Source organism: Podarcis raffonei, chromosome 13 (genome assembly GCF_027172205.1).
Source record: "Podarcis raffonei isolate rPodRaf1 chromosome 13, rPodRaf1.pri, whole genome shotgun sequence".
NCBI lineage: Eukaryota > Metazoa > Chordata > Lepidosauria > Squamata > Lacertidae > Podarcis > Podarcis raffonei.
In genome coordinates this window covers 15812340-15834975 of record NC_070614.1, presented here as the reverse complement: position 1 = coordinate 15834975, position 22636 = coordinate 15812340, and the positions used below count along the sequence as shown (strand labels likewise).

The 22636-nt window shown below is 47.3% G+C and overlaps 1 protein-coding gene across 2 annotated transcripts; it reads right to left on the bottom strand.

The window, feature by feature from the left end:
- Nucleotides 1-2674: 2674 nt before the first annotated feature.
- Nucleotides 2675-22184, bottom strand: WNT9B (Wnt family member 9B). 2 transcript variants are annotated; one of them, XM_053363703.1, is made up of 4 exons: nt 21583-22184; nt 7504-7760; nt 5961-6226; nt 2675-3728 (listed from the first exon to the last, which is right to left on the bottom strand). In XM_053363703.1, exons 1-4 carry the CDS (start codon nt 22041-22043, stop codon nt 3252-3254), a joined length of 1461 nt encoding a protein of 486 aa, XP_053219678.1. In that variant the 5' UTR covers nt 22044-22184; the 3' UTR covers nt 2675-3251. The 2 variants fall into 2 exon arrangements, with proteins under 2 accessions (XP_053219678.1, XP_053219679.1); XM_053363704.1 differs by having other exon boundaries at nt 21566-21792.
- Between the last annotated feature and the right edge of the window lie 452 nt (nt 22185-22636).

Here is a 22636-nt window from a genome sequence, read left to right as displayed (position 1 = left end):
TGAAGCATATGTAACCTGAAGTGTATGTAACCTGAGGTACCACTGTACTGTGTTTTTTATAATTTGTTGGAATCCGCCCAGAGTGGCTGGGGCAACCCAGTAAGATGGGTGGCATACAATTAATATTAGTAGTAGTAGTAGTAGTAGTAGTAGTAGTAGTAGTAGTAGCAGTAGTATTAATTATTATTATTATTTGATCCTGGGCCTGAGGTTCCCCATCCCTTCAGCTGATCTTTAAGTACATTGGTCCTGTACTCAGCTCTCACCTGTGGCTCCTAGAAGCTGTCAGCATGTGACAGTGGCCAAATCCTGGGAATGGCTTCGACCGGCTGGATAAATTGGGTGAGGGTAGCAAATGGGTCCCAACCGCTCTGTGACTTAGGGACTTCCCCTGCATGAGAAGACAGGCTCCGGTGGATTGAGCAGACCTGACCAATAGTGGGTCCAATGGTCAAGAAGGCAGTTTCTGCACGTGATGTAGAGGGAAGACAAATGGGGCATGTCAACCTGGGAAGGTAGCCCATCTAGAAGGAGGAAAACGCTGGTCCTAAACCTCCGCTGCCTTGCGGGATATCTTCAGGAGAAGAAAAAGCAAGGAGTAAACCCTACACAAATCTAAAGTAGAGTCCCTAAGATGGTTGGATGGCGCCTTTTACGCCTCCTTCCGGCAACTCCTGCAGCCAAGCTGGTGCCAAATGTATTGCTCTGTTTTCCTTTAGACCCCATCAGCGAGGCAGCCCAGGACCTCCAGACACACTGTCTAGGCTTGCAAGAACATCACTTTGGTGCTGTTTGACTTCACCCCTGGAGGTACACTCCATTGTCCCTCGAGACAGACGGATGCCAACAACACCCATAGCTGTGCGGCTGATGTGTTGCTACTTCCTCTACATCACAGACAGGCCGCATACACACCATGCATTTAAAGCACAAAGAATTCTGGGAACTGTAGTTTGTCAAAGGTGCTGGGGGAAACTATGATTCACAGCAAGGGACCAGCTGAGAATCTGACAAGAATTGCTTGCGTAGGACTTTTAGTAAGCAGGAGATAAATTATTTCCCTCCATAGCATCGAAATCCAAGCTATCACAGTTTTTTTAACCCGTTCTTATTGGCCTTAAGGTTTTGTGGCAGAGCAGGGAGGCTGAACCCTCCTCTCCCAGGTCAGCCAGTGTGCTAGCAGGGGCTGATGGGAATTGCAGTGCAGAACACCTGGAGGATGCCAAATTGACAAAGGCTGCCATACACTTGTCCCACTCCTCCCCCCCCACAATATGGCCATCAAACTTTAATACTTTGCAGGGCTGGTGTAAGCCAGGCTCCCTTAGCCACAGCCCCCCTTCCCCTCCCACGATATGGGGATAGCAATGATGGATTTTATTAGCATTGGAAGGATAATTTTAAATATATATATTTATGAACCTTTTAAAAATAGTTACATAAGACCAAAGTTTTTTTAAAAAAACAAAACAAAAACTCCCATCTTTTTAGTTACCTGAGCAGCAACATTACCGCCCAACCGCAGCTACACAAAAAGTAAAGATTTCTCTGTTGTTTTCTATGGGTAGTTATTACTTCCGCCTCAGGGAAGGCCAAAAAGCCCCCAGCATCAAGCTGAAGTAAAAACAGCATCAAACTGGCTCCCTCCTTCTGATATTGGGTGGGTCACTTTAGATTTTTGGTCCGTTTTACTCCTTTGTTGCTGCGACATCACGTCTGGTTTAGCTTCATGACACTAACGAAGATCACACAAGCCGCTACAGCCAAGTAACCAAAAAAACACACACCAGTATTGTGGGCAGCTGAGGCCAAGGGCTGTGAGGGCAATGAATGATGAACGGCATCTAAGCAATGCAATAAAACACTCTTTTTAAAAACACACACACCAAGAAAATCACATGAAAGAAAGCAAGTATGTTTGACTCAGGCTTACAGACAGACCTGTCATGGAAGCTGCCCAGTCCTTAGCCGCTTTAACTCTTTGCTCGTTTCACATAAAAACAAGTGGACCTGTCCATCTACCCTCGCCCGCAACTATAAATAGTTCCACTGGAAATAGTGTCCACATTCCCCCGTCATTGCCCAATAGATGCTTCTATTTGCAAATTCAAGCTATGAGAGTTTTCTTCTTCTTCTTCTTCCCCCAAATCTTAGCCTAACAAAATGGAGGCAGGTGCTGGCATTCGTCCATTCGCACTTCCTGAATTCTCTGCTCCTCCTCTTTGTGCTCGGGTCCCTTAAGAACGCAGCACCTCATCTCTGCCTTCTCAGGTGTGATGCCCCACAACCCACCCCAAATTCACTGCAGGGCAGAACCAGAGACCATGCTTATCCCTAGGGGGGTACAGCCCAGTTCTCCTTTGAGCAGGTCGTGTGGGGTCACGCAGGGTCAGGTCCAAATTTTTGTGGCGCACGACAAAGTGCCTTCTCACATAAGACACCTCAAATGAGTCCTGGCAGCAGCAGTAGCCTGAATCCAGCGCCGGCTGGCATGGGGCAACCGTTTAGATTTCTCACAATGACCTCAAGCGATGTTACGCCAGGCATTGTGGGAGATTTAAATGGAGGTGCTCAGCTGTTTTTCTAAAGAGGGACCGGTGTAGAAATCAGTAGTGGGCCCTGCTGGCGGGGCTGCAACAGCTGCCCGAGGGTGCCATCGGCCGAAACTGGCGCTACCCAGAAAGAGGCACGTGGTTCAAAGAAAATGCTGCGTTGGGGCCATGGAAAACCCATCCATTCACCCTCCTGGAAGCTCATTGAAACAGATCTTCCTGGGCTAGCTGCGACTCAAGACCCCTGCCTTAAACCAGACCCTTGGGCCTTGTTCTAGAGAAGTTCTGGCAGCTTGGTCCATGCTTTGCACAGCTCAGGTTCCAGTTTCATTTGCCGTTTAGAAAATTTGGCTGGGGAAGACCCCTTGCGCAAGACCTCAGGCAACCACTCCCAGCCAAGAGTCCTGGGCTGGGCTAGATGGACAACGCAAGGCAGCTTCTTAGATATCTTACAAGAATAGGTCCTTGACTCTTTTCTTGGTGCCGGCCTTCCCACAGCAGAGGCAGTCCTGGAGATTGGCTGCTGGTCCACAGAACCGTAAAATCCAGGGCTGCAGAACTCCTGCAGCTTCCAAGTCCCACCCCTTGCTAACTTCCATATCCGATGCAAAGGAGAGGACCGAGTCGAGCTGCCGGCCTTCTGTGCGGTCCAAGGAACAGCAGGCCGGTCTCCCCGCAAGATCTGCCAGCGCCCGCGTCTCACTGCTTGCAGCTATAAACCACTTCCTCCTGCATGCACTGCTGGCATTCGACGTAGCAGCACCACTGCACCTGGCAATGGCAGGAGAAGGTCACCATGCGCGTCTGGATGTTGTAGCCCCGGCCGCAGCACATGCTGTCGCAGTTGGCCTCCCGGGAACAGGTCCTCCCGGCCGTGCCCACTGAGTACCGGCTGGGCCGGCAGAAGCTGGGAGAGTCTTCCATGTAAACCAGGTCGGTGGGGCGTGGGCCGGCGGGGACTTTGGGCAAGTGGCTGTGGGGCTGGGGGCTTGCCAGCTCCGACTGGCCCACCGCGTCGTTGGTGGCACTGAAGACCTTGACGGCGCCGTCGTAGCGAAGCTTGAGGAGCTTCCCCGTCTCGTGGAAAGGCGACAGCTGCTTCCAGCAGGTCCGCACGGCACACGAGCCAGAAACCCCGTGGCATTTGCACGTGGTCTTGAGGCCGTTCTTCACGGCCTGCGGGAGGGAGAGAAAGACGGGCATTTGCTAGGGTCACGAGTGGAAAGCCAAAACGCTGCGAGGGAATAAAGGGGGGAAATCCTGAGGCCACTGAACAGTTACGCACTCTTTTGCAGTCGTACCTCGGTTCTCGAAAGCCTTGCGACTCGAACGTTTTGACTCCTGAATGCCGCAAACCCAGAAATAAGAAGTAACGTTTTTTGGAAGCCGAACATCTGACGCGGCTTCTGATTGGCTGCAGGAAGCTCCTACAGCCAATCAGAAGCCACGTTTTGGTTTTTGAATGTTTTCAGAAGTCGAACAGATTTCCGGAATGGATCCCTTTTGAGAACCAAGGTATGACTGTATTTGTTTTTTAAAAATCTAGTTACTGTTGAACGGAAGTCCTCTTTATTTTTTCCATTTTTGTTATTACCTTTATTTCTTGTGTTCTCTCTTTATAATAATACAGTGGTACCTTGGGTTACATACACTTCAGGTTACATACGCTTCAGGTTACACACTCCGCTAACCCAGAAATAGTGCTTCAGGTTAAGAACTTTGCTTCAGGATAAGAACAAAAATCGGGCTCCGGCAGCGCAGCGGCAGCAGCAGGAGGCCCCATTAGCTAAAGTGGTGCTTCAGGTTAATAACAGTTTCAGGTTAAGAACAGACCTCCGGAACGAATTAAGTACTTAACCCAAGGTACCACTGTAATTTTATTGTTTGTACCCTCCCCCCTCCAGCTGGGTTGCCCTAGCCACTCTGGGTGGCTTCCAGAAGATATAAAAACAAAATAAAAGCTTAGACGTTAATGTACACCCTAACTGTACAAAGCCCATGCTTCCCATTTTCTGGACCCTGCCCACCACTAGCATGCGTCCCTTGAAAGGTTCCCCATGTGGTAAACATGGCCCTCACCGTGAAAAATGAGTCCCCACCTCTGAGGCAGAGAGTTGGGACTCTCAAAAGCAAAGCTTTAGTGTCCAATTGCTTAATACACGCTTGCGCCGTGCAACTGTGAAAAGGCACACAGCATGGAACATTAGTTCTCATGGAAGGACAAAGATATGGCATTCCAGGGCCTAGCTTGGCTCTTGAGGCTGGAGATTGGGGAGAACCAGGGACAATCTGCTTTTGCTACCCCCCCCCCTCTCTCTCTCTAGGCAAATTGTGTGGTTTGTGATAGGAATTGTGAGGTCTTAGATATATGTTAAATGTTCATAAGTGTACCAACCAAGCACATACATAGATCAGCACAGGAAGACCAACCTGGAACCATTTTGATTCCCAAACTGTCCCAAACTGACCAAATGTTTTCTCTGCAAGGTCAAAGGAAAATGGAAAAGCCTCCCCATTGTCTTTTCCTTCACAAATCCTGTCTTAAGGGTATGTCTGTGTTTGAATAGGGTATGAGCCTGTGACATGGCCCAGGAACTAAGTATTTATCATTGCAAAAGACTGGCCAGGCTACCCAGGCAATCCAATCAAGTAACCTGCCAGACAGGAGAAAAACAATATTCAAATTTCTGTTTTAGACCGCCTTTTCTGTGATGAAGGTGTGATGTATCTGAGGGGTGGTCTTAGGTTACACCCCTTCTGTGATGTATGTATGATGTTTCTGGGGGTGGTCTTGATCTAAAAGGTAAAGGTAAAGGTACCCCTGCCCGTACGGGCCAGTCTTGACAGACTCTGGGGTTGTGCGCCCATCTCACTCAGCGCTGTCCGGAGACACTTCCGGGTCACGTGGCCAGCGTGACAAAGCTGCATCTGGCGAGCCAGCGCAGCACACGGAACGCCGTTTACCTTCCCGCCAGTAAGCGGTCCCTATTTATCTACTTGCACCCGGGGGTGCTTTCGAACTGCTAGGTTGGCAGGCGCTGGGACCGAGCAGCGGGAGCGCACCCCGCCACGGGGATTCGAACCGCCGACCTTTCGATCGGCAAACCCTAGGCACTGAGGCTTTTACCCACAGCGCCACCCACGTCTTGATCTACAGGGTGGCAATTTCAAAAGTCTTTATAAGGCCTTGTGCGCCATTGTTCTGTGTTCCTCCTCCTTTCCTGCGGGTGAGGGGAGCACCCTGTTGCAACAGATCAATAAAGATCAAGCTTACTAGCTGCTTTGCTTCTCAATATTCTCTGGTTGGCCTCTGTTATTCTCTCCTACCAACAGGGAACCTATGGGCTCTTGGATACCCCATAAGGGAAAAGGGCAATTTTTGTTTACAACAGGCTCCTCTGTCCTCACCTTAATGCCAACGTTGGTGTTGTGGATGTCCACCTTGGCGCGCAGGTCTTTCCCGACCTTCTTCTGGCCCAGGAAGTTTTTCAGGAACCTCGTGCTGTACTTGAGGTTGTCTCCGCACACTCCCCACTGCCACGCCTTGCGGTTCTCCAAGTCCGGAGAGTCGTCACAGGTGCAGCGCTCCATGCGCCCAGCGCTGCAGGCCCGCGCGAGGGAATGGGTCAGAGCTGCCGAGGACACCGCGTACAGGAAGGCTGTTTCCTTGAAACCTGAGGGAGAGGAAGCCAGGGAACCCAGAGAAAAGGAAGTAAGAAAGAGTAGGGAAGCCAGTGTGGAAGAACGGCAAGGGTGTCTGACTACGAACTGGGAAAGCCGGGTTCAAATCCCGCTTGGGCATGAAGCTCACTGTGCGACCTTGGGCAAGCCTAACCTTAATGTACCTTGCAGGGTTTCTGTGAGGATTACCTGAGGAGCGGGAGAACCATACATGCCACACTAAACAGCCTTGGCCCAGTATACCTGAAGGAGCATCTTCCACCCCCATCGTTCAGCCCGGACACTGAGGTCCAGCTCTGAGGGCCTTCTGGTGGTTCCCTCCCAACGAGAAGTGAGGTTACAGGGAACCAGACAAAGGGCCTTCTCGGTAGTGGCGCCTGTCCTGTGGAATGCCCTCCCATCAGATGTCAAGGAAATAAACAACTATCTGATTTTTAGAAGACATCTGAAGGCAGTCCTGTTTAGGGAAGTTTTTAATGTTTAATTCTATTTTTAATATTCTGTTGGGAGCCGCTCAGAGTGGCTGGGGAAACCCAGCCAGATGGGCAGGGTATAAATAATAGATATTATTATTAATAATAATAATGAGATCCTTGGAGCAAAAAGTAGGATAAAGGTAAAGGTAAAGGGACCCCTGACCATTAGGTCCAGTCGTGACCAACTCTGGGGTTGTGGCGCTCATCTCGCTTTACTGGCCAAGGGAGCTGGCGTACAGCTTCCGGGTCATGTGGCCAGCATGACTAAGCTGCTTCTGGCGAACCAGAGCAGTGCATGGAAATGCCGTTTATCTTCCCACCGGAGCGGTACCTATTTATCTACTTGTAGTTGATGTGCTTTTGAACTGCTAGGTTGGCAGGAGCAGGGACCGAGTAACGGGAGCTCACCCCATCGTGGGGATTCGAACCGCCGACCTTCTGATCGGCAAGTCCTAGGCTCTGTGGTTTAACCCACAGTGCCACCCGCGTCCCGAAAAAAAAAGTAGGATAGAAACACAATAAATAAGCAACTGTTTTTTAACAGCAGCCGGTACCCTAGTTGCTCAGAGTAGTGAACAAGCGTGACAAAGGTTTTCACAGGGGGTTCTACGTTATCACTTGATCGACTCTGGCCGTAAGGTGTTCAGAAATGCAAACCTTAGAACCTCTACCCTGGTTTGCTTTTCTTTCTTCAATGATGGCGTTGGGGGGGGGTGAGGAGAAGGGGGAAGACCCAAATAGAGAAATCCTAGATTTTTCTTCCCACCCCAATTTTTGGAAGCAGGCACTCATACCTCGTTTCAGGAGGTCAGCCCGTCCATCCAGACTGCAATTCCAGCGCTCGTTGCGAAACTGATACTGGCACTCCACAACCCCGAGGCGGATGGCATCCCGTAGGGTCTCGGCCAGGCCTGGCTCTCGGCGGCAAAGCCTTTTCTGCTTACGGGATAAGCGGAGCAGGTCGCATTGCTTCAGGTGAGCCTTCCAGTGGGCAGGGTTGTTCGAGGGCCCCAGCAGAGGAAACTGAGTTAGCGTTTCCTTCCCAGTCAGGCTGAAGGGTAGAAGAAATAAGTTATGGCCTTAAACAGAGTAGAACCAGCAACAGCTATTTCCCTGCTGCAGATTAACATTGGCAAACCATCAATAATATACCTGTCCCTGGGATGTCTCCCAGGTGTGTACAGGTCTGGTTCACACATGCAAGTAAGAAATCAAGTGGTTATCCGTTTGACGAATGGCAAGGGAATGTGTGAACCGATTCCATTGAAAATTACAGCAGGCCAAGATGAACTAGGAAAGCTCTCTATGTAGTTATATGTGCAGTGCTCCCAAGATACACACTGGCTCTGATATGCAGAAGAATGAATTATTATTATTATTAGTGCATTTTTTCTTGGGGTACGCAGGGGTACGCATACTCCTAAACATTTTTGTGAATCTAAGTTTGGCCTCATTGAGGGGCAGTATTTCAATATGAGTAGGAAATTGAGAACACCCCTAAACATTTTTTTAAAAAGCACTTATTATTATTATTATTATTATTATTATTATTATTCCAAGATTTGAATAGTGTCCAGAATGAAATCCCAAAGAAAGCCTTGACGGTATTTATGTAGGTGACTACAGCGGCAAGGATCCTCTATGCTGAGAAATGGAAGGAGGAAGGAACGCACTCCAAGGAAGAATGTTTGATGAAAATCTTGGAATATCCAGAGATGGCAAAATTGACGGCGCTGATAAAAGATACAAATTTAGAACCTTTTAAAGAGGACTGGAAACCCTTTCTAGTCTATATCAAAAGTTACTTCCCATGTATGAAGACCACAGCAGGGTTTGAAGTGTAAGAAAATAGCAGAATATATTAAGAAACATGCTTGAGAAAATGAAATTAGGTAAGATGGAACCTTAAAACACAATTCTATGTAATTCGGGTTATAAACATCGATGTCTCGTGAGCAGGAAGTCACTAGTTTTCTTGAATCGGAATGTAATTGTCGAGTAACAAATTCACTTTCTATATGGAAAAAACAACCCTAAAATATGATTTAAAAATAAAAAGCTGAGCTTGAGGGCTTGTGAAGAGCTAGTTAAAGGAAATGTTCAGTATTAAGAGCTAGAGGAGGAAAAAATATAACCAAATTGCAACCCTCCAACTGACTCCCATGTGGTGGTACCTACATGGTTTGTTGAAGATGTATCTACAGGCCAAGAATCCCTAATGATATCATACAAAATATGGGTGGGACCCAAAACACCTAGGAACATAGGAAGTTACCTTATACAGAGTCTAGCTACGTATTGTCTACATTGATTGATAGCAGCTCTTTTCTGGATAGGATAGCCCAGAGCATGGCTAGACTCTTAAGTCAAATCAAGACAGGTCAACGTCAACACAGTATACATGGATGAAAGCTGCCAACTTCTGCAAGCAAAACACAATTGCTAGGGTTTTAAGCACAGCTTGGTTTAGGAACCAATCCCGAAAGTTTTCTAGATAATAATAATATAATAATGGTTTATTATTTATACCCCGCCCATCTGGCTGAGTTTCCCCAGCCACTCTGGGCGGCTCCCAATCAAGTGTTAAAAACAGTACAGCGTTAAATATTAAAAGACACAAGCTTGTTAGCTTTAAATCCCTGTATGGCTTGGGACCAGGATACAACCTGCCCCTCCACTAAGGCCAGCTGTGGAAGTTCTCCTGCATACTTGCTACACCTTTCTGGTAATTGGCAGGAATGTTAGAAAGCACTTTTTCACCTATGGAACTCCTTGCCCCAGGATGTTGTTCCTCCTTTATGGCATTGTACTATTGGTTTTGTCAGACCTTTGGCCTCATTGCCGGTTGGCTTTTATGCTGCCCTCTTCCTCCTTTGGTTGTTTTTCCTCATAATTTTACTGGCTGCTGTGCTTGATATTTAATTGGTGCTATGAATAGCTTTTATCCTGTTGTTAGCTTCCTTGGGGAGTCTGGGACATGTCGTGAGTGATGTTATAAATATAATAAATTGGCCTTCTTGGTGTCTTCCCAGCCTTTGCTGCTTATTAATATTGAATATCACCGACAAGCGTCTATTGAATCCGAACCAGGTATCTGTGACTGCACAAGCTTTACATTGTCCTAGTTGAGAGGAAGAAAGTATTTGGCCAACGAGACTGAAAAGTTAGGGAGGAAATATCAGTTACTCATGCAGGACACCACTCCTTTAACACCAACAATGGAAATTATTGCAACAGCTCACCCAATCAAGTTAACACACATCTGCCGGCCACTCCTTCCCTCAACCCCAAGACTTTGCTTAATCTTAAACCAGGGCCTAGCGCTGTCACCAATGTCATCGTTCTCACCAATTAAAGAGAACAACACCAGCATACAGCCAGCACAATAACAACTGTGAACAGCAGCGAAACCCTGAGCCAAGCTACAAATGAAAGGATGTACGACTGGTCCTATGAATAAATTTTAAAAGTCTAAAATGAAACGCATAGCCTTCAGGTCTGCAAAATTTGTTCCTTTTCACTACAGGCTATTTTTTGCAATTAAAACCCTGACCCCCAGCAAAGTTGCTTTGCCATCTGCAAAAGAACCAAAAGACGGTGCCCATATTTTATTCCCGTAAGTGGGGAAGCAGCTTGGGAGCAGGGATTGAAAAACCTGTGAGGGTGGGGGGAAGGGCTGAAATGCACAAGCCCCCTGCATAATAGTAGTAGTAGTAGTAGTAGTAGTAGTAGTAGTAGTAGTAGTAGTAAAAATTTATTATTTATACCCCACCCATCTGGCTGGGTTTCCCCAGCCACTCTGGGTGGCCCCCAACTGAATATTAAAAACACAATAAAACATCAAACATTAAAAACTTCCCTAAACAGGGCTGCCTTCAGATGTCCTTTAAAAGTCAGATAGTTGTTTATTTCCTTGACATCTGATGGGTGGGCGCCACTACCGAGAAGGCCCTCTACCTGGTTCCCTGTAACCTCATTCTTGCAGTGAGGGAACTGCCAGAAGGCCCTCGGAGCTGGACCTCCGTGTCTGGGCTCAATGATGGAGACACTCCTTCAGGTATACTGGGCCGAGGCTGTTTAGGGATTTAAAAGTCAGCTCCAACACTTTGAATTGTGCTCGGAAACGTACTAGGAGCCAATGCAGATCTCTCAGGACCGGTCTTATATGGTCTCGGTGGCCACTCCCAGTCACCGGTCTAGCTGCCGCATTCTGAATTAACTGCAGTTTCTGAGTCACCTTCAAAGGTAGCCCATTGCAGTAGTCCAAGCGGGAGATAACTAGAGCATGCACCACTCTGGCAAGACAGTCTGCGGGCAGGTAGGGCCTCAGCCTGCGTACCAGATGGAGCTGGTAGACAGCTGCCCTGGACACAGAATCTCTGCTGCAATCAAATTCACAAACCATATTCCCCCCTTTTCACAATTAATTTGCCCCTGGGTTTGTCTTGGCAAGCAGGAAAAGCATGATCCCTTTATATTTCTCTCCCGATGTTCCCTTTAGTAGGGTAACTGGTGGTCGGCCGCTTCTTTTGCGATGCAAAAAGCCCATTCCCAAAGCTGGACCCTTGCTGGATCCGACACAACACAGCTTGTCCCCTGAAGATGCTGTGTGATAGAACCTGTGATCTATCAAGCATGCCTTTGCCATAGTGCAGCCAAAAGGCCTCCAGCACTAGGAGAACAAGCCAACTGAGAGATACTTATCGCTTGCCCTCCCTCCACAACCCCGGCAGTGGAATGCTCCTACCGTCTCCGCTCTCCAGAACTCTTCTTCCGGCCGGTGGGCGGCGGCGGTTAATCATTAAACGAGTAAATTTCCAAACTACCAAATCAAGATGGTAGCAGTTTCAAGGGGATGTAAGCCCTAGGTCGGGGTGGCCCCGATACAGCTGCAGTCCTTTTCCCTGCAACTCCATCCATCTAACTCCCAGGTTTCTATCAGTTCAGGAAGTAAAACAGGCTCCACCCCAAAAGAAGACAGTTGTTTCTACATGCTTAGTGGACTCCAAGGACCCTGGAACAAGGCATCCAGACAGCCTTCCCGGTCACTCATCTCTTTGTCTCTTTTACATCTGCAGGTGAGGCAGTGGAAGAGCTGGACCGGTGTCTTGCCTCGATAATGATGAGAGCCAACCAATTGAAACCCAATCCAGATAAGACTGAAGCACTGTTTGAGGGTGGTACCCTAGACTGGATCGCTGGGAGGCTGCCTGCTCTTAATGGGGTTACACTTCCTCTGAAGGAGCGGGTTCATAGCTTGGGGTTATCTAATCAAATACCTTTATTGGCACCACAGTACAGTGGTACTTCAGGTTACATACGCTTCAGGTACATACACTTCAGGTTACAGACTCCGCTAACCCAGAAATATTACCTTGGGTTAAGAACTTTGCTTCAGGATGAGAAAAGAAATCGTGCTCCAGTGGCGCGGCAGCAGCAGCAGCAGGCTGCCCCATCAAGCTAAAGTGGTGCTTCAGGTTAAGAACAGTTTCAGGTTAAGAACAGACCTCCAGAATGAATTAAGTACTTAACCCGAGGTACCACTGTATAATATTTATTTATACATACATACATAGCCCGCCCATCTGGGTGGGCTTCCCCAGCCACTCTGGGTGGCTCCCAACAAAATATTAAAAGACAGTAATGCATCAAACATTAAAAGCTTCCCCAAACAGGGCTGCCTTCAGATGTCTTCTAAAAGTCTGGTAGTTGTTGTTCTCTTTGACATCTGGTGGGAGGGCGTCCCACAGGGCGGGTGCCACTATCGACAAGGCCCTCTTCCTGGTTCCCTGTAACTTCACGTCTTGCAGCGAGGGAACCGCCAGAAGGCCCTCGGCGCTGGACCTCAGTGTCCGGGCAGAACGATGGGGGTGGAGACGCTCCTTCAGGTATACTGGGCCAAGGCCATTTAGGGCTTTCAAGGTCAGCACCAACACTTTGAATTGTGCTCAGAAACGTACTGGGAGCCAATGTAGTATAAACATTTCAGGTCACTGGGATAATTAAAAGGACAAGGGTGAATCTGTTGAGGGTCATAAGGTCACACTGTGATCGTGTGCACTTAGACATTCTGCTTTGCTCTGTCTGTTCCCCGAAAGGATAGTTCATTGGGAACCCTTTTCGGTAAAATTGTGGCTAAAAAGGAAGCTACTAAAACAGTAATATCTTTGTCCCGATCTGCCAGGAGAAACCTCATTTGACTTCTTCTTGGAGTTATAGGCCAGAGGTCCAACATTTTGCTCAGCATCAGTTGGCGAGGTCTACTATGTAGCGAGCAATCAAAGATAATGTGGTCCATTGAATCTGGTACTCCGTGGTTGCAGGCACACAAGACGGGCTTGATATGGAGTATGTGAGAATCTACCTTTGGTCACTGTAGAGGGGAAGGCATTTAATCTCGCGAGCATAAAGGCTCTTTGATGGGAAGGTAGTAGTAGCTTGGGGTTATTCCTGGATCCTTTACCATTACCTGAGACTCAGGTGGCCTCAGTGGCACGGAGTGCCTTCCATCACCTTTGGCTGGCGGGAAAACCTAACTACTGTTGTCTATAACTCTGTTGAGGAGGGGCGGGGTTATTGGGTTGCTTTTGTTTTTATTAAGTATTTTGTGTTTTTAGATTATGATTTTACGTTATAACCGCTGCTATAGGGCAGTATACAAATTTAATAAACAACAGAGAAGCTTAACCCTACTTGATGAACTCCCTGCCCTTAAAAACACTTGGAAACCCAGCTCAGAAAACCCTCTGGCAGACGTCTAAAAACTTGCTGCCATTGTAGAACTCTTTGCACACCCCTACCTACTTGGCGGGTGGCGCTGTGGGTTAAACCACAGAGCCTAGGGCTTGCCGATCAGAAGGTCGGTGGTTCGAATCCCCGCAACGGGGTGAGCTCCCATTGCTCGGTCCCTGCTCCTGCCAATCTAGCAGTTCGAAAGCATGTCAAAGTGCAAGTAGATAAATAGGTACCGCTCCAGCGGGAAGGTAAACGGCGTTTCCGTGTGCTGCTCTGGTTCGCCAGAAGCGGCTTAGTCATGCTGGCCACATGGACTGTGGACAAACGCCGGCTCCCTCAGTCAGTAAAGCGAGATGAGCGCCGCAACCCCAGAGTCGTCCGCAACTGGACTTAACAGTCAGGGGTCCCTTTACCTTTACCTACTTTGCATCCTCAGCAAGTTTGTCAGACAGAGAGAGTGCTGGTCAGGATTAAAAGGAATCCTCATTACTCTTCAGGTACTGAGAACGCAACACAGGTGCCCAGAACTTCCTGCATCTGAGCATGGCAGGAGAAGAATGGACAAGTTCACGGAAGATCACCTGCCGTTACTCAGTTTCTTGTTGCGGCCGAGAAACCCCTAATAAGAGTTCCCCCCAAAACGACCGTCTGAAGACCAACGCACCGTTTCTGACAAACAGCTGGGTGAATGTTCCGAAAACTAAAGGCAGGCAGCTGTCGCAAGGCTGCTGCTCCCTTAAGTTGCTTAAACAACCAAAGGCAATAAGGCACCTAAGGCAATAATCAATATTTGTTTTGTGTCAAGGAAATGATAGCTGGAAGGAAAAGGGAATATTGCCTCTTCTTGCTTAGTAGAAGTCCCGATGAGTGTGTGTTTGTGTTTGCGTGTGTACACTTCCTGAAAGGAGAAAAATCTCATTTGGTATCCTGTCCATTCCAGGAATTTCCTTGCAATTAAAAGTGGCTTCTGACCCTGCTAGGCCACTCTCCCCGCCCCCACAAAAATAAAAAAACTGAACGAAACAGGTGCTCCAACAGTATTGAGCAGAGACTGTCGAATCTGGGAAGAGAAGCATTCAGACTCTGAAAAAACACAACACGATGCCAATGCGCAGGCAGAGTCTAAAACTTAAGGCAAACTCCAGAGCACACTTTCATTGCTGGTGGATTAGCCACAATCCAGAGATACCCTGCAGCTTCTTGAGAAACCCTCCTGTTTTGACATATTTCCCCCTTGGTTTGACTTCACCCCCAGAGGCATACTCCACTGTCTCTCAAGATTGATGGATGCCAACATGAGCACCGCCATGCTAACTGGAACTGATGGGAGTTGTAGTCCAATACAACTAGAGGGTGCCATGCTGGCAAAGACTGATGGGCAGAGAGCTAGGACTTGATGCTTCAAAGAGGAAAAAATAACAACATGCCAATCTAAGTGGCATGTGCTCTCAAGAACTGCCAGTCCCAGAATTCCATAGTCTTCAATGGCAATCCCTACACATAGACAAGAGGACAACTGAGGACACTGGGAGCCAGCATTGTTGATAGGATTCACAGGTGAGTAAATTATAGAATCATAGAATTGTAGAGTTCGAAGGGACCCCGGGGTCATCCAGCCCAACCCGCTGCAAAGTAGAAATCTCAACTTAGGTCACTGGTTTCCACAGAGAACAGATAAACACGGACAAGAGAGCTCAGGAGTAAGGAGCAATGGGTGGTATTCAACAAGTTTTAGTCTAGTCGTTGGACTAGTCCACTGTTTCCCAAACTTGGGTCTCCAGCTGCTTTTGGACTACAATTCCCATCATGCCTGACAACTGGTCTTGCTAGCTAGGGATGATGGGAGTTGTAGTCCAAAAGAAGCTGGAGACCCAAGTTTGGGAAACACTGGTCTAGTGCAACGATTTCAATGGTTCTGCTATGAGTAAAACGAAGTTACGTACCACCCAGTGCCTAAAGAGCCTGGTATTAGTGAGTATGCTGCCACGTGTGGTTGTAAATATGAACTTGGGCAGCCAGGAAAATAGGTTTGAACAAAAGGATTGACTGCGAATCCTCCAGTCTTCCAAAACATACATAAAAGGCGTTTTGGGGAGGGGGGGACGGGACCTAGGTTTACAAATCTGTACTAAGTCCAGGGAAATGATGCCCAGGCACTTCTACAGTTGTGCGGTACCTTTAAATGCAAAAGAAGCAGGTTTCATCAAGTTGAGCAAAGCCTCTTCTATCTCAGCTATGGATAGAAATCAACCTCTGAGCTTAAAAAGGAGGCGAGTTGTCAGGAGAAAGCTGCCTGCTTTTTTCACCAGCCTCTCTCCTCTCTCGTGTCTTTAAGCAGCAATTCAATTTGTGTAACGAGAGAGCAAGCGCTATCACTTTCTGCAGGCCATCAAAAGGCTGTTTTATCTGCAAAAATGCAGGTTTGATGGGGGCCAGGCCAGTGTTTCTTTTATTTCTTTTTTATACCGCCCTTCATCCGAAGATCAGTTTAAATATAAAAACACAAAAATCTATGGCATAATAACAAACAGAAACAATAACCACTACCCCACACACATAGTTTAAAAGACGGCTTAATTAGCCAAAGGCTCATTATGCTAGGAGCCATTTGTACTTGTGTTAACAGTATTTATGACGGCTCTGTTGGCTTTCAGGCACAACTCAAAAGCGCTAGGTCTGACCCAATACTTACTACAACACATCCTCATCTACAAACCATTGTGATTCTTGTGCATCACTTCCTTAACCTACCACTAAGAGCTGGACCATAAAGAAGGCTGATCACCGAAGAATTGATGCTTTTGAATTATGGTGCTGGAGGAGACTCTTGAGAGTCCCATGGACTGCAAGAAGAACAAACCTCTCCATTCTGAAGGAAATCAGCCCTGAGTGCTCACTGAAAGGACAGATCCTGAAGCTGAGGCTCCAATACTTTGGCCACCTCATGAGAAGAGAAGACTCCCTGGAAAAGAACCTGATGTTGGGAAAGATGGAGGGCACAGGGAGAAGGGGACGACAGAGGACGAGATGGTTGGACAGTGTTCTGGAAGCTACCAGCATGAGTTTGACCAAACTGCGGGAGGCAGTGGAAGACAGGAGTGCCTGGTGTGCTCTGGTCCATGGGATCATGAAGAGTCGGACATGACTAAACGACTAAACAACAACAAAACTTCAGATGCGGAAAAGGCTCCTCCTTGGCCCTACATGTTTATATCCTCTTAAAATGGTAATGGCACCCACCTGAGAGATGCCGAAACTTAGTTCCAGCTGGAAAAAAGGCCTGGTTATGAGCATTTCTCTGCTGAACAGGCACTACAAAACCTAACATTTCGCACTTATCAAGTATTTCGCACAAATTAATCCTTACAACAACAGCCCTTTTAAATGGCAGCCCAGTATTATTTGTCCCATGTTGGAAGAGTGCAGGTCTCGAACTTAGGTGGCCTTACGCGATTAATTACAGTGGAACCTTGGTTTGCGAGTGTCTTGGAAGCCAAACCATTCGGAACCCGAACGCCGAAAACCCGGAAGTAATTGCTTCTGTTTTCAAACGTTTTTTGGAAGTTGAACGGCCTCCGGGGAGTTTTCTTCTCCTCCCCCACCCCAATTGACTTTGTGGCCAGCCCATTAATCCTCGGTTTTCGAATTTTTCAGAAGCCAAACGGTCTTCTGGAAAGGATTATGTTCGAAAACTGAGGTTCCACTGTATTGGATTTATGATTTGAAATCAGGGACCTGCTAACTCACAGCGGGGGCGTCTATCTTACACCCTACACCAATAGTTTGGGCATGCCTTTGTAAGGATCAGCTTGAGAGCATTTATTTTCTTCCTTTTTCTTTTTAAAAAGAATGTTATACAGTATATACTCTGTTTCCCAGTCTAAGACTCTACACTGAAGTAAGGTAAAGGTGAAGGTGACCCCTGACCATTAGGTCCAGTCGTGACCGACTCTGGGGTTGCGGCGCTCATCTCACTTTATTGGCTGAGGGAGCCGGCGTACAGCTTCTGGGTCATGTGGCCAGCATGACTAAGCCGCTTCTGGCAAACCAGAGCAGTGCATGGAAACACCGTTTACCTTCCCGCAGGAGCGGTACCTATTTATCTACTTGCACTTTGACGTGCTTTCAAACTGCTAGGTTGAAATGGGAGCTCACCCCATGGCGGGGATTCGAACCGCCGACCTTCTGATCGCCAAGTCCTAGGCATGCGCTGCTCACAGGATAAGAAAACACAGGATGCGAAAAGCACCCAAACAGAAGTATTTCATCCATTTGGCCTTAAAATGGATGGCCAGCTATATTCCTGGGCTTCTGACTGAGAAAGTGCATATCATGACCCACCCTCACTGTGCATCTAAGGATGAGGGTTATTCAGTTGTACCCGTGGAACTTTGCAACTTGTTTGAGTTTCCAAGCTTGCTTTTCACTCTGGGGTGCATCTTACGGTACCACATGCTTGCAAAAGGTTCAGATGCTCAAGCTTACCCAGGAATCACAAAACCTTTCTCCTGAAGAATCCTCGATATGTGGAGGCAGAGTGGAGCCACTCGCCTGTGAGGCAAAGGCACTTTGCACAAACTCAGGAGCACTCTTATCACTTCCCACAGCCAAAACAAGTTCCTTGTACAGTGGTACTTCAGGTTAAGAACTTAATTCATTCCAGTGGTCCATTCTTAACCTGAAACTGTTCTTAACCTGAAGCGCCACTTTAGCTAATGGGGCCTCCCGCTGCTACTGGAGCACAATTTCTGTTCTCATCCTGAAGCAAAGTTCTTAATCCGAGGTAGTAATAATAATAATAATAATAATAGTAATAATAATTTATTTAGGTACTATTTTAAGAAATAGGTACTATTTCTGGATTAGCAGAGTCTATAACCTGACGCATTACCAGACGCGTATGTAACCTGAGGTACCACTGTATAAGGAATGCAGATGACCCTTGTACATGCATATGCAATCCACCTCAAAATTCGGAACTTTTGAAATTCAAGATTTCACATTCTAATTAGTTCTTAGTGTTTTCCCGACTTTGTACATCTTTCTCAGAAATCTGATTGACAAGTTGTTGTTTTTTCTGGTTCTGCCCCAGGGTGCCAAGTATGAAACTCAGAATTTTGTATATTTACTCACAGAAATAAGAAGCAATGAGTATTATTTAAAGTGTGCATAGGGTTGCAGTCTTAGATTCAGTATTTCCCCTAAGGCTGCACTTATCCAGGCGTAACACAGAAGCCAGCCCCAATGAATGGATCACACAGCATGTGTCTATTTGAATCATTTTTAAGGCCTTCTTACAAATGAAGAATGAGACTATTCTAATTATATTTGGTGTTATTTCCAGAGCTCCCTCGTTCTGCTTGGGGGAGAGGGGAAGAACTGATGTACTAATCTAACCTGATGTATTCAGACTGCAAAAAGGGAAGCTTGATATTTGTTTTGCAATGGAAGAAACAACATTTCAAGCAGAGGTGCAAACTCAGAACTGAAAGGTAAATACATATAGAATAATAAGATCAGCAAAAATAATATTGTTATCCACCATTATATTTTAAAAAAATAGCCCACAGTGAAGCACCATTTCTTTCTTTATCAAAACACAGCAACACTTGCATTTGTCAGTGCAGTGTTAAGAACTTAGTTTTGCAAAATGGAAGCTTGCGTTTTGAGAATCCAAAACTTGCATGTAAAGCAAAATGAGAGAAACGAAACAAGAATCCCACACGTTGTCATCAAGAAGGGTTCGATATACAGTGGTACTTTGGGTTAAGTACTTAATTCATTCTGGAGGTCCGTACTTAACCTGAAACTGTTCTTAACCTGAAGCGCCACTTTAGCTAATGGGGCCTCCTGCTGCCGCCGCACAGCTGGAGCACAATTTCTGTTCTCATCCTGAAGCAAAGTTCTTAACCTGAGGTAATATTTCTGGGTTAGCAGAGTCTGTAACCTGAAGTGTATGTAACCCGAGGTACCACTGTACACTGTTTATCGCCTCGGAATATTGGAATGTTGACAGCACAATCCCATGGATGTTACTCTTAAGACAGTATTGCCAAGTTAAGTGGAGCTCAGTGTCAAATACGTTTGTGACTACAAGTTTTCCGTTTCAAGAGCTGGAACTCACGTGCTTTTCACCCCAAAGCGGGAGAGTCATTTGATACTTCAAACACACAAATATGCACCCTTGAAATCCAAGTCTTAAGAAACCCAGATTTTCACACATCTGCGTTTCAAGACAGAGGCACGCACACACATGTTCATCCCTCAATTTTGCACCCGTTCCAGTGCAAACCCAGATTTTGTAAAACAGCATCCATGTGATCCTTGTGTTTACTGGAAAGACCAGGGAAAGATAAGCAGGTGCAGAACTCTTTGTGGATTAAGAGACATAAAATATGCAATTGGTTGCAAGATGACACATGGAACTGCCTTGAAATGGGGCATTTCCCTTCTTAAACCAGAACATAGGACTCCTGTTCAAATACAGAGAATAATGAGACCTTTAATCTAAGGGTCAAGGGTTCAAATCCCACGTTGGGCAAAAGATTCCTGCATTACAGGGGGCTGGGCTGGATGACCTTTGTGGTCCCTTCCAACTGTATAATTCTATGATGAGTACAGTGGTACCTCGGGTTACATACGCTTCAGGTTACATACGCTTCAGATTACACACTCCGCTAACCCAGAAATAGTGCTTCAGGTTAAGAACTTTGCTTCAGGATGAGAACAGAAAACGTGCTCCGGCGGTGCAGCGACAGCAGGAGGCCCCATTAGCTAAAGTGGTGCTTCAGGTTAAGAACAGTTTCAGGTTAAGTACAGCCCTCCGGAACGAATTACGTACTTAACCCTAGGTACCACTGTATAATAAAGAGGTTTGTCTCCCCGCTCCACAGGTCAACCTGCATATTACGCCCCAAGCACAGCAGAACAAACTCACCCATACTAGCAAAAGTTATGGATAAAGCTCTTTTTTAAAAAAGAAGAAGAAACAGGGACAAGCGAACTCCAGAATATGTATGTCAGTCATACAAACCCTAAACATCACCAGGTTGAATGCAAGCGGTTTCAAATTCAGACAAAAATGGAGAAAGGAAAGATCCGAATATCCACCTCTGTGCAAAAACAGTTACATTCACACATGCACGCACGAAAACATCGCCTGCACTGAAAACTCCAGTCTTGAATATTTCCACTGCCAGATCTCTTCCCACCACCAAATTGCTGTTGTGCAAAGCAACATCACTTTTCTATCAACTGCTCCGATGCATTTTGCAGATGAAAGAGATTTCTGCTGGTAGAGATCTGCTGCTACAAGTGGAAACACAAGCTCACTGAACAGCGGCAGGAGGAGGGGAGGAAGAGAATCTCATTCTTCAACACCCCTAAAATGAATGCAGGATCCAGGAGGCTGGACCCTTCAATGATCCCACATTTTCCCAGTGCATGTGCACAAGCCAGTGTCTCAACTATGTGCAACAACCTAGCAGCTGGTGTGCAGCAGGATCCCGGATTCTGCGGGGCTGGCTTAAAGTGTGTTTAGGATCGCAGCCAGGTCGTGAAGCTGTAATCCACAAGGCAAGTTAACCCAGCAGATTGGCTAACCGAAGAAAAATACCTTCGAAAACAAGATGCAAAGTGAAGAAGAGGAGCGCGTGAACTTTGAAAAGCAGGGCGAGGAAGTGAAGAAAAGTCGAAAGCTAAGGGAGGAAAAGAAAAGCAAAACGAGAAGGAAAAGGTAGAATTTGCGCACAGGAATGGAAGGAACTTCAAAACATAAGAGCCGGGATCGCACAAAAAAAAAGGGAAAGAGACTAATAATTGTATAGTTGATGTAAAAATATGCAGGGATTTATGTATGCAAAATGAGCCACGGAAAGAGAATAAGTCATTGATATTTTAAGGTTGTTTAAATGCACATTTCAAAATGCAAAACAGAAAATAATAATATAAAATTATGCAACAAAAAAGAGAAACTACAGACAAAAAAAGGAGTGTAAGTGCAAAAAAGGGAGGGGAAATCTCACCAAAAAATTGGGGAAGGGAAAATGTAAGGGAAATTGCATGCGGAAAGTCTGAGCAAGCCCGATCGCGCAAAAGGGGGGGAAGCGAAGCGCCGCTGACCCGAAATAGGCGTCCACCTGCAGGAGCAGCAGGCAGCAAGCGGCCGCGGCGACCGAGACGCGCAGGGGCGGCGGCAGCAGCAGCAGAGGTTTCTCCGGCGGGCGCATGTTGCCGGCCGCTGCTCCTGCGTCGCGATCCTCCGCCGTCTCCCGGGCTCGGCATGGCGCTGCGCAATCGGCGCCCGGGCGCCTCGGCAGCCCGTTAAAAAGGGCACCTGGCGGGGCGGGAGGGGCGCGCCCTCCCTCGGCCCCGCCTCCCAGCGGGAAGGTGAGAGGCAAAGGGCCGCCCGGGGTGGGGTGGGATGGGGTGCGGGGCGGAGACCTCGCCCGAGGCGCCCGGAGATCCTGGGACTGGCCTTCGCGCCGAGGGAAGGAAGGAGCACTTGGAAGGGAAGCGCGGGAAGGGCGCCCCTGACCATGTGCAGAGTGCGCTCTCTTCTGGCGCCTACCCTCTCCACTGTGCAACAGCACAGCATCATGCTGAAGAATCAGTGCCGGATTTATGTACAGTGGTACCTCGGGTTAAGTACTTAATTCGTTCCGGAGGTCCGTTCTTAACCTGAAACTGTTCTTAACCTGAAGCACCACTTTAGCTAATGGGGCCTCCTGCTGCCGCCACGCCGCTGGAGCACAATTTCTTTTCTCATCCTGAAGCAAAGTTCTTAACCTGAAGCACTATTTCTGGGTTAACAGAGTCTGTAAACTGAAGCGAATGTAACCTGAAACGTATGTAACCCAAGGTACCACTGTATAAGCTAAACAGACTATATAGCTTAGGGCCCCACTCTCTTGCTGGCCCCCCAAAAAAATTAAAGGGGAAAAAACCTGGATGTACATTTCCAAAATACAGTCATACCTCGGGTTGAATGTGCTTCGGGGTGAGTGCTTTCGAGTTGCGCTCTGCGGCAGCCCGGAAGTAACAGAGCGCATTATTTCCGGGTTTCGCCGCTTGCGCATGCGCAGATGCTCAAAAATGACGTCGTGCAGCGGCGAAAAGCAACATGCATGTGCGCTGACATGCCGTTGCTGGTTATGTTTGCTTCTAGATCCGAACGGGGCTCCAGAACGGATC